The sequence below is a fragment of the Hevea brasiliensis genome, chromosome 9, assembly GCF_030052815.1.
Source record: "Hevea brasiliensis isolate MT/VB/25A 57/8 chromosome 9, ASM3005281v1, whole genome shotgun sequence".
NCBI classification, from domain to species: Eukaryota; Viridiplantae; Streptophyta; class Magnoliopsida; order Malpighiales; family Euphorbiaceae; genus Hevea; species Hevea brasiliensis.
In genome coordinates, this window is record NC_079501.1 from 8,830,148 (window position 1) to 8,842,204 (window position 12,057).

General features: G+C 32.4%; 1 protein-coding gene across 1 annotated transcript; it reads left to right on the plus strand.

The window, feature by feature from the left end:
- The first annotated feature begins 1,802 nt into the window (after positions 1-1,802).
- LOC110672203 (chlorophyllase-1, chloroplastic) lies at positions 1,803-3,220 on the plus strand. The gene is made up of 2 exons (XM_021834921.2): positions 1,803-2,219; positions 2,304-3,220. The coding sequence occupies exons 1-2, from the start codon at positions 1,899-1,901 to the stop codon at positions 3,018-3,020; spliced, it is 1,038 nt and encodes a 345-aa protein (XP_021690613.2). The 5' UTR covers positions 1,803-1,898; the 3' UTR covers positions 3,021-3,220.
- Positions 3,221-12,057: the final 8,837 nt, after the last annotated feature.

The window sequence follows — 12,057 nt, forward strand, 5'->3', positions numbered from 1 at the left end:
TTCTCTATTCTTCTTCTTTGGCAACTGTACATTATTCGTCTTCTCCTTCTATTATTTTCTTGTCTAGCACTTCTCCGTTGATTTTTAATGATAATAGCATTGAGAATCATATTCTTGCAACTCTTAAATTTTCTAATTTTTTATTTTACAAAACTTTATTTTTAAATATAATTTTTTTTTCATATTAATGACTCAAATTCATGTTTCTCACAATTCATTCTTGATGCCAAGAGCTCTTTTTTTCCTCGTTCATCTTATTCTTTTTAGAAACAACTCGAGTCTAGACTTTTTCAAACAAGTTCTTTAACTAATATATAGAAATTAACTAACTTATTTTCCAAGATAAGATTACCAAATAATTATTGTTATTGAAGAGAGCTTACGGTGAGCTTTCTTGTTGGTAAAATGAGAAAGGTGGTGAAATTTTGAAATATAGGCAGTGAAATTTTAAAAATTAAATGAAAATAATAGAATAAAATAATTAGTTAAATTAATTTATAAATATCAAAATCAAAAACTGATTATCTCAAGTTTATTTTTTAAAAAAGTTTATAAGTTTAAAAAAATAAAATAAACAAATAATTAAATTCATTTTAAAATTTATAAGATGATTTGACCTGTTTATAATCTATGGTTTAGTTGTTTCATGACAAATGTGGAATAGCCTATCTTAGAAATAGTTCTTTTTAATTTGTTTTGAAGGATTTGCTTCCTTCTTGTTTTTTCTAAAAAAAAAAATAGTAATTTTCTCTATTTGGTTTTAGCGAAGCCTCAAATTTGTTTAATTATGCAGCTCTAAGCCATTGCTAAATCCTAAAGACAATGCTTTGGGCTAACCTTGGGAAAACAGTGGCTTGGGTCCATTTGGTGTTAAACCAAGTCCATTAGTGAAGTTTTGGTAAATTGGCGTCCATCATTCTTTACTCATTGCAATTAATGCGCTAAATTGCAATTAAGAATTTGAATATAAACTTTATTATAGGTAATTATATGACTAATTTTAAAACGTTTCTTCCACCTGTAGAGAGTGATGACTGGTGTGCTTTGAGATTTCTGATGTATTCCTATTTTTATAATTGTTGTGGCTGCGTATATGTTGCATAATTGTTGATTTATTGAAAATCAAATTAATTATTTTATAAAATACTAATATAATTAAGAACCCAATAAATAAAATGAAAATTGAAAGGTTTGATTATACTTTTTATAAATGTATTTTCTTGAAAATGTATAGGTTCAATAATTAAAGAAAAAAGTCATTTTTTTAAATTATAATTTAATTTAGTGGTTTTTATTCAATTAATCAAATCAGACTTTTAATTTTGACAATCAATTCAATTTCTATTAATAAAATTATAATCAGCAAGAGAAATTAATAATCATAGTTTTCCTTCTAATTATTCTAAAATTATTCACATTTATAATAAGAAATAAGAGAATTATTTCTCGCTATATGGTCCGTCATTTACACCTAATTCATGGTACCTATATTAAATTAAAAAAAAACAATTATATAAATTAGATATTATTAAATTAAAGAAAATTGTAAATAGTTTATTTAATTTGGTCTATATCATTAAAATTAAAAAGTTTATATATATATATATATATATATATATATTACCAAATGTATAAAAACATGTTATGAGAACAGTGAAAAGTGTTCCTGCCATAATGTAAAACGGAAAGGTGCGTGAATTTTACTTTCACATGTTATATTAAAAAAAATGTGAATAATATATTAAATAAGAAGAATAATCCTGAAATTATTTGTCAGCTTAATTAAGGAAACTTACCTCCAAAGGCACAAGTCACAACGATGAATAGGATCATAGAACTAGTACAAAGAAGAAGAGTTGAGGAGTATCTCTGAATTACTCTCTCAAAGCATCAAAAAAATGTTGGTAACCTTGTTGGTAATATTGCTGGCTTCCGCGTTGGAAGCTAAGCCCCAATTTCCAACGGTAGTGCTGCTGGAAACCAAGCCTGTTCAGGATATACTCGATGTTTTCGTAACAGGATCTTTTCCTACAAAATCTATTGACGTGAAGAAATCGAACCCTGCCTCACCTCCTAAACCATTGCTAATTGTTTCACCAATTACTGATGGCACATACCCTGTTTTCATGTTTCTACATGGAACCTGCCTGGAAAACTATTTCTACAGTAACCTCCTTCCACATATTGCTTCTCATGGATTTATAGTTGTCGCTCCTCAGGTACTTACTACTCTTTTTCCACAACTTTTGCTTAATATCCAATGTGTATATGTATATATCTTATTCTTAATAGATTTTCCACAGGTATATTCTTGTATAAATTGGTTGATACCCAAACTGCCTATAAGGGAGTCGAAAGAGATTGAGTTCGTAGCAGAAGTGGGAAACTGGTTACTTTCAGGCCTACAATCTGTGCTACCCGAAAAAGTTACTTGGGACCAAGACAAGCTTGCTCTTGGAGGCCACAATAGAGGTGGAAACATAGCATTTGCACTCGCACTTGGATATTCTAAGACGCCCCTAGAAGTGAAAATCTCAGCACTAGTAGGTCTAGACCCTGTTGGAAGGGTTAGTACTGATCCCAAAATTCTCACGAATGTCCCTCATTCTTTTAACTTATCGATTCCGGTCACCGTTATCGGTACCGGGTTGGGTAATGAATCGGTATGCGGGGTGGTAGGTCTTGCTTGTGCTCCAAATTATATGAACCATGTGAAGTTTTACAATAAGTGCAAAGCTCCTGCTAGTCATTTTGTGACTACAGATTATGGTCACATGGACATGTTAGATGATAATCCAACTGGTATATTGGCGATTATAGCAAATTCTATATGCAAGAATAGCAAGGATCCTAGGGATCAGATGAGGAGGACTGTTGGTGGCCTTATTGTGGCATTTTTGAAGGCTTATTTCCAAGCTGACAGTGGAGACTTCATGACCATTTTGAACGAACCTTCTGTTGCTCCTGCAAAGCTGGATCCTGTCCAATTTAAGGAAGAACAAAATCACGCTCAAGTTTAACGCCTAAATGTATTTTGGAGGGGAAAATTCTAGTTTAAACTGGGTTCATCTGGAACCCAATATATAATCATATGGGATAGATCTCACCATGTATTTTGTCTTTTGGGTGCATCGTAAACCGAGTTTTGGTAGAATAATCTGTTGATGAATTATTGTCATTGTTTTTTTTGATAATGATAAATGGCCCCATTAATTGCGAATTTCTTAGCCTTTGTATTCTGGAGTTCTCTTTATAGAATGGATTTTTTCTTGGTCTAGACAACAATTTTTCATCCGCCCTTGAAATTTTTCTGATGCATCCAATCTACTTGAAAATGATCCACATAATTACGAGAGATCTCAACTAGCTGTAAGAAAATGATGCATTAATTAATATTTCTGAAGCTAAGATAGGAGCTAATTTGGCCTTAGGCACTCAAGAGCCTTCGCTGCTTTAGCCGTTGCAATATTTAATTAATTAATAATGTTCTTTGACTGGTCCATTCGGAACTCATTACAAGAATAGACGAATTCTGTGCAAAATCAGATGAAAGTAATGCATCTCCTAGACCTCCCAGCTCCTTGCACTCACCATGCTCTAAAAGCCTACTAGTCGATTGGGAAATTGCTCCCTTCCCTCTCCCTATACGTGTAATAAGCCCCATTCATTCTTATCATTGTGGCCAGTACATCATTCCCGCAAAGGGCTACCGATTCTACAAACTTACTGAATCATCTTGCATTGATATGCAAATCACCAAGTTCTCTCTCTTTGTTCTGCTTCGCACCTTCATCTTCATCATCCACACTTGGAGACTAGATATAGAAATTTAATTTAGGGATAAATTAAAATATGTTATTTATTATCTTAAGTATATAAATTATAGAATATTAAAAATTAAATTTAATATATTTTAGTCATAAAAATTTTAAAATAATATTTTAAAATTATTTTTTTAACAGTATTTAAAATATTTTTTTTCGAAAAATCTTTTTATTCTAAAACTCAATGCTAAATGGGCATAAACCCAATATTAAAAGCAATCAAAGCTAAAATGCCTTGGTATTCATAGCATTAGCATTCCCAGAGCTATGCCTTCGGTCCTTCACGAGTAGGCATGCCGATGAAGAAGGAGAAGATAAAAAACGCCAATAATCTTGGCGGAGCATGCCAAAACTATGGCTATTAACACTACGATGATGTGAATACTGATAAGTGTATAATTTATTAATTTTACTCCCATCACATTTAGTGTTTCTAAGGTATATTTATGCCTAATTCAGTTGATTAAAGTATAATTATTTATTATGCATATGTTTAGAGAGTTATTGGAATAATTGTGTTAAATGGATAAATTTTTAACATTGGCATTAATTTGACTCTTACTGTATTTTTCAGGGTTTTGGTGAAGTTCCAGAGCATAGAAGTGTGGAAGGAAGCTTGGAAAGGTCAAAGGATTGAGAAGTGTTGCTAATACAAAGTAAACGGTTCGTGTAAGCACAACCATGGACCCGTGTAATATTCTGCTAGAAGAAATCCAGAGAACCGAGGAAGAAACAAAGTACACGGACTGTGTAACTTGACTCTTGTAAATCCTGGAGACCTGTATAACCTTCTGTGCCAATGCAAGACATACCCATTCAGCTCCAGTAAGTTACACAGTCCTTGCCCGTGTAGTGATACACGGGCCGTGTATCCGTCGACAATCAGTTTTCTGATTTTGCTCCAGTTGCAGTTTTTGACAGAGAGAGACTCCTAACACCTCAGGGACTCTAAAAACCTAACCCTATGCCATTTATTATAAATAGAAGAGGCAGCAGCCGACACAAGGGATTCATAATCCGCAATTGTTGTATAAGATTGAACATGAGTAGAAATTAGGTTTTATTGATTATAATCCCAGTTTTCGATAATAACCCAAGGAAACAATAGGGTGAATTAAATGATTTATGTTTCATAAATTATTGTTCAGTTTAACAACTTCCTATTCTTAAAGCAGTTATTAATTTGATGAGGATTGCTTAATATCAATTCAGTTAATAATTATAGTCAATTCGAGCCCTGATAGATTGAACAAAGTTCTGAAATATACATGACACTAGTTTAAAGTACACATAACTAATCATTTCGCCATTAAATCAAGCCTAAATGATTTATGCAGAAAAAAAAAAATTGCTCTATGGTATGGAGCAGAGGGAAAATCCGTCATTAAAGTTACTATTACCTTGCCTAAAATCTCAAAAATTCAATCTAAAATAGAAAAATCATTTCAAGGACAAAGCACTTCACTCCAAGAGTTAATATAGAATCATGAATCAAGCTTATAAGAACAAATTTTATTTTATTAAAGCGACAAATTTCTCCTCCCCCATACTTAAAACTTACATTGTCTCCAATGTAAAGCCCAAATGCAAAAGAAAAAAAAACCATTTCTATCTCCCCTAAGATTTGCAAAGAGCTATAATTGTTGTGCCTTGATAAATTAACCTTGTATTTTAATGTATATTGATTTAAAATTTTATAGAACTTTAATTGTATGAGTTTAATTGATTTCAAGCCTTTTATTTTACATTGGAAAATTATTGATATATTGGTATAGTGTTGATGGAATGTATTATGATGGTTATTACCTTACTTGTCTCTTCTTGAAGGAGCGGAAGCATGAAAAACACAAATTTATACCATTGAATTCAAAAATTTTTACCTAGGGTCACATGCATCATGCAAGATTTATTTTTATCTATTTGATTACAATGATAAACAATATATTAAAACTCTTTTAATATGTTTTTGGATTTGTATTTGTCATTTAAGATTTTAGAATTAATCGGATTAATTTTAGAGCCATAGATTAGATCAGGAACAAATGCACTAACCTCTTGATGCACTGCATTGTATTTGGCACCTTTGGGATGCGTCTTTAGGACACCAGATGTTATCCCTCTAGCTTGTCCACACCAAGATCACCTATGGCAGCCCTTGAACAGCTTCTAAAGCTTTTTCTATTAATTAGAAAATCAAGTTTTGCCCTTTAAGAGATTAAAAATGTGAACATGACACTAGAAATAATTTCTAATATTTTTAATTCAAGAGATTGTTTGTTAATCTCTTGGAATTGATGAGAGATGAAGAAGAAGAAGAGAAAATGGTAGCCTCAAGGGTGGCGGCACAAAGGGAGGCAGCAGCTGGTTGTATTTTTCTTTTCATAACAACACTTCAGCAGCTGGTTGTATTTTTCTTTTCATAACAATACTTATATAGCTAGGTCACCACTTAAAACCCTTGCCACATGTCACCTTCTGATTGGCTCAAGGTTGAATTAACCCAATCACATTGTGTCAAGTGTCAAACCTATATTTAATCTTGACTTTGATCATCTTACATGATTAAAAGACATATCGTAAGCTTATGTGTAGTGTCATATGTCACCATCTTATGGTACCACATGTTACCATATGAAATGACCAAAATACCCCTGTGTCTTAATTTTGAGTTCTCAACCCAAAATAATTATTTCTCTTCTTCTAATCAATTTATATCAAATATAAATTAATTAATTAATCTCTATTAATTAATTTTTCATTAATTAAATTCATATTTAAACACTTTAAATATAAATTTAACTTATACTATACATCAAATAACCTAGATTTGGTTTCAAGCCATACTAGGGACTTTGCAATCTAATTGCAAACCAAACCTATTTAATTAATCAATTAAACTCTTTAATTAATTAATTAAATTATATTTAATTTGGTGATTACTTGTGTATGTGTGACTTACTAGGCTCATCACCAATTTGCAATGAGATATGATATCAACTCTTAATATTATCAGAACTCTTTCTTATCATAGATGATTTCTCTAAACCATTTTATGCACCTCATAGACCATGGTTAACACCTAGCATAGCATGCCATGGCCACCCAATTAGTAATAAGGATTACCTTAAATAAACCTATAATCATATGCTAACATGTACTAGAATCTCTCTGTTACAAAATCCCAATTAGAGCTGGAGTCATGATTTATGTCAAACCCTATTTGCTATGAATATTATGTTCTCTTTTAATTCTAGTTCTTGATTAAAAGATTTTCTCATCAGAAACTCTTTTCTGATTAAATCTATCTGTCCTGGCTAGGAACTTGAAACATCAAGAACAATTAAATGAACATAGGATTTTATCCCTATTTACTTAGAGGAACAGATTCCATCTTGATCAATACCTACCTCCATATATAACTAGTACGAGCCAACACATGCCCATATACCAATACACAGTACAAGTATAAAAGCAGTATCAAACTCAAATCACCTATATATAAGATAACTATGCTATATCAGGTCTAAAGATTATATGCACTGATATGATTTATGACAATGCATTGATAAGAGTAAACTTCATGTGCTTGTCATAAGTGTCACTGATTCGACCTACTTATCATATATAAGTGCCTATCATGTTTATCATATGGTATGAGACTCACAATTCCATCTTATTTATATCTCATATAAATAACTTGGGAACAAACATGAATACAATCTTTGTGGATAAGTCATGTCTTTATTGTAAAGTATGCTCGATTGTGAACCTATTTATGATACTTTGTACTAGAAATACTGTCATTCATATTCTTAACAACTTAAGAATAGAATTTCTAACAAAATATCAATGGACCTTTTCTATTGCACATAAATATATTATGTAAACGGAAAAGTGAAAATGCCTTTTATTAATAAAAGATGTACAAGATACATACTAAATGATATGCTCTAGGGTATACTACTAACAATCTCCCACTAGCACTAGAGCCATTCATTTATGGAATTTATTTGTTTTTTAGGTTAAATTTGGAGAAATTTGGTGTATTTTGATCAGAGCAGTCATTTGGAAGAAATTAAAGTTAAATTGCAAAATTTTGAAGTTGAGATTAAAGAGGTCAAAAGTAACACAACCTACAACACAGCTTGTGTCACAGGTTTTGTCGATTGTCAGATATGCAGTTTTTCTCAGGCAGCAGGTTTCACAACCTGCGACGCAACCCGTGACACAACCGATTCAGCTTGTGTCGTTTTTACTGAAAATGGTTGACGTGGTATTTTCGTTCCTCTGATTTAATACTTCACTTTCTCTAGAATCTTCTACCTTTTTACCCATTCTAGGGCAGACCTTTGAACCATATAAAAGCTTCTTTATCTCTTTCTTTCCACAAGGAGGAAAAGAGGGAGATTTTGCAAGAAAGAGGGAGAAAAGAAGAGAAGCACGTGAATCAGTTTTGCAGCAGCAGCAGATGACATTTCTGCAACTCTCCAGCAGCTGATCCTTCATCATTTTATTGGGTTTTTCTATTCCTTCGCTTAGATTTTCATTATTTCTTTATTTCTATACTTGGGTTTGTCTTGAAACCTTGATTTGTGAGTAGATCTTTGAGATTCTAGAGATGGGTTTGTAAATATTATTTTGTATTATGGTTTTTGAACTGATTTAGTCATTTAAATGAGATTTGCTGCATTTTGATTCATTGCTTGTGAGCTTGTTGCCTTGCTTGATGAATGGGCCCTCATTAAGTTAAGTTATAATCCTTGACAGATGGACTGAAAAGTGAATGTTTGGGATAGATAATCTTGCAATAAACTTAGTTTTCTTGGTGTTAGAGATAAGCTAAGAGGATTAAGGGGACCTTCAAAAATCAATTAGAGCTTTAATTGGGTTTTTGTTAGGTTTGAAATACCATGAAAACAGGGTTTGATTTAATGAATACCAACTTTAAAATGCTTCAAAAAGGTTTCAAAGAACTAAGAATTGATTTCCCTCAAAATTACAATTCTCATGTATTTGGCTAAATTAGGGATAAACCACATGCAAACAATATTGAAAACCCTATCTCTAGAATCACTTTAATTTTTATTGAATTTAGATTTAATTCCTCCAAAGTTCATAAATAGCAATTTCAATTTAAATTTTGGTAATCTAGTTTAATTAATTTAGTTAATTGTTTGATTTAGCTTAAATTCCTCAAATACCAATATTAAATTTTAAATTTTATTTTATATCTTTAAATTTTACCATTCTAATTAGCTTATCTTTTTATTTTCAATTTAAGCACAATTCTCTGTGGGAACGATATTATTTTTAAAACTATACTACTGTGACCGTTCACTTGCAGAAGCTACTTCACAGCTAGCACATTGTAACACCCCTATTGGTATAGCCTGGTATATTTCACTGTTCCGGTGACCGGTGTCGGTCCGGACAATTAATGGGATTAGGGCCACACTTAAGACAACTTGAGAAGCCATAAACACAAATAATTAGTAATTGCCAATTAGTTAAGTATAAATAAGAAAAACAGAACATAAGAAGTTAAACGAGCCGAGAGTCACAGCGATGGGTGACCTCCTCGGGAACGACTGCGAAGTCATTTTAAACTCAAATTTCGAATCGTAAAATGAGACGCTGCTGTCCTTAGGACCCTTATGAACACAGTGAAAAAAAGAAAATCACGAAAAAGAACTGTTAAGTCAGTCAAATAATTAGGTCAGGGAACCGAAAGAAATATGGAATTATTTGCAAACCGGGTTGAACCGGCGAGGGGCAATTTGGTCAATTGACCCCGAGAGTCGACTCTGACCTAATCACAAATAAAAAAAGAAAAAAAAATTTCGGAATCGAGAATTAAATTAAAGAACTAATAGAAAAAAATAAATAGAAAAAAAAAGAAAGAAGTTAGAAAAGTCAAAGGTGATGACATCATGAATGATGTCATAAAAGATTAATTAACTTATTTTATTAATTTGGGATTTTTGGTCTTCAAAAGGGATAAGATTAAAGAAAATAAAAGAAAAACAAAAATTATTTTAGCTTCCTTCTTCCTTGTTGTGCCGCTCCACCTTCTCCCTCTCTTCTCCATAAAAGTTTCTTCCATTAAGCTTACACTTAAGCTTAATTTGCTCCACTTAATCTTCATAAATCCCCTAAAAACCTTGTTAGAACTTGCAATCTCAACTTAAGCACAAGGATTACAAGAAGAAAGAGGAAAGGAAGAGAGAAAGTGAAGAATTGGCATTTAAGTTAAGGTTAGTATGTTAAACTTCTTATTTCTTCATTTAAATGCATGATTAATGGTTGAAATGAACTTAGGATTAAGGAAATGAAATAAAAATATGGGGGAAGGGCCATTGCTAAATTCCAGCCAGCTTGAAGAAGGGACATAATTTGTATGGTTTGATGTATTAGAATGAGTTTAAAAGCTTTAATTAGTTGAATGGTTAAGTTGAAATTCTTACATGTGATTAATTGCAACAAAGTAGTGAAATTAAGGTTTGAATGTTAGGATTTGTGAACCAAATTTTGGAGAAATGCATAAATGATATCTTTGACCAATTGTGGACTAAAAAATGGTCAATAATGACCAAAGGAAATGTGTGGAAATTGTTAGAATGGAAGTCAAATTCGTAAGTCAAATGGTCATGCTGCTAGCAGCATGACCAAGCCAACTTTGAAGGACCAAAACGGAAATTTTACAAGTCCAATTGATATGCCACCAATTGGAGATGAAAATAGACATAAAATAGCACAATTTTCATTAAGGAACCATGGCCAAAAACTGACTAAAACTTGGTGAACCAATTGACCAAAGTGAAATGAGAGCAGGCTGCCATCAAGATTAAATCTGACCAAATGAACAGTAACTGTTCATTTGGTCATAATTCGAGCTAGACAGGTCAAATTGACCTGAAATTTTATCAGAAATTAGATAAGATATAGATCTAAAACTTTCATGAAGAACACCAACCCAAATTATGCCATTAACCTATTCAAATTATTGAGCAAATTGGAGTTACTGTACCTGCGATTCTGCAGAATTGCCATTGAGCAGTAAAGTTCCAATGGCTATAACTCTCTCTAGAAAACTCCGATTTAGGCGATTCTTAAACCGATGGAAACCTAAGACATAGTAGAAAATTTCATATGAAGAAAGTTAGACCAAATTATGAACTTAACTTGATCAAATTATTGAACAAAGTTGGACCAAAAATCTGCCAGAACCAAAATCTCAGCATGGACAGTGCACGTGAACAGTAATAGTATTTTGGCTATAACTTGAGCTACAAAACTCCAATTGGGGTGATCTAAAAATGAGAATACACTTAAGACAATAAGGAACATTTTCTATGAATGAAGTTTTGCCAAATTCCAACAGTAGATTGACCAATGGAACAGTGCAACTTCGGAGCACCAAAATCGAAAATTGGCAATTTTGCCAAAATGACCTAAGCTTTGAGAAAATGACTAAAACCAACAAGTTTAATGACCAAAATGTGGTATGTGGGTGAAGTTGGATTTCCCATACCTATTAAGCCTTAAAAAGTCAACAATTTGACTTGAATAGTATAGTGAATAGTAACCTGCGATTCTGCAGAATTGCCATTGAGCAGTAAAGTTCCAATGGCTATAACTCTCTCTAGAAAACTCCGATTTAGGCGATTCTTAAACCGATGGAAACCTAAGACATAGTAGAACATTTCATATGAAGAAAGTTAGACCAAATTATGAACTTAACTTGATCAAATTACTGAACAAAGTTGGACCAAAAATCTGCCAGAACCAAAATCTCAGCATGAACAGTGCACGTGAACAGTAATTGTATTTTGGCTATAACTTGAGCTACAAAACTCCGATTGGGGTGATCTAAAAATGAGAATACACTTAAGACAATAAGGAACATTTTCTATGAAGGAAGTTTTGCCAAATTCCAACAGTAGATTGACCAATGGAACAGTGCAACTTCGGAGCACCAAAACCGAAAATTGGCAATTTTGCCAAAATGACCTAAGCTTTGAGAAAATGACTAAAACCAACAAGTTTAATGACCAAAATGTGGTATGTGGGTGAAGTTGGAGTTCCCATACCTATTAAGCCTTAAAAAGTCAACAATTTGGCTTGAATAGTATAGTGAATAGTAACCTGCGATTCTGCAGAACTGCCATTGAGCAGTAAAGTTCCAATGGCTATAACTCTCTCTAGAAAACTCCGATTTAGGCGATTCTTAAAC

Coding starts and splice junctions, on each gene's coding strand:
- LOC110672203 (XM_021834921.2), top strand. CDS start 1,899: ATGTTGGTAACCTTGTTGGTAATATTGCTGGCTTCCGCGTTGGAAGCT. Junction 2,220..2,303: donor TTATAGTTGTCGCTCCTCAG/GTACTTACTACT, acceptor GATTTTCCACAG/GTATATTCTTGTATAAATTG.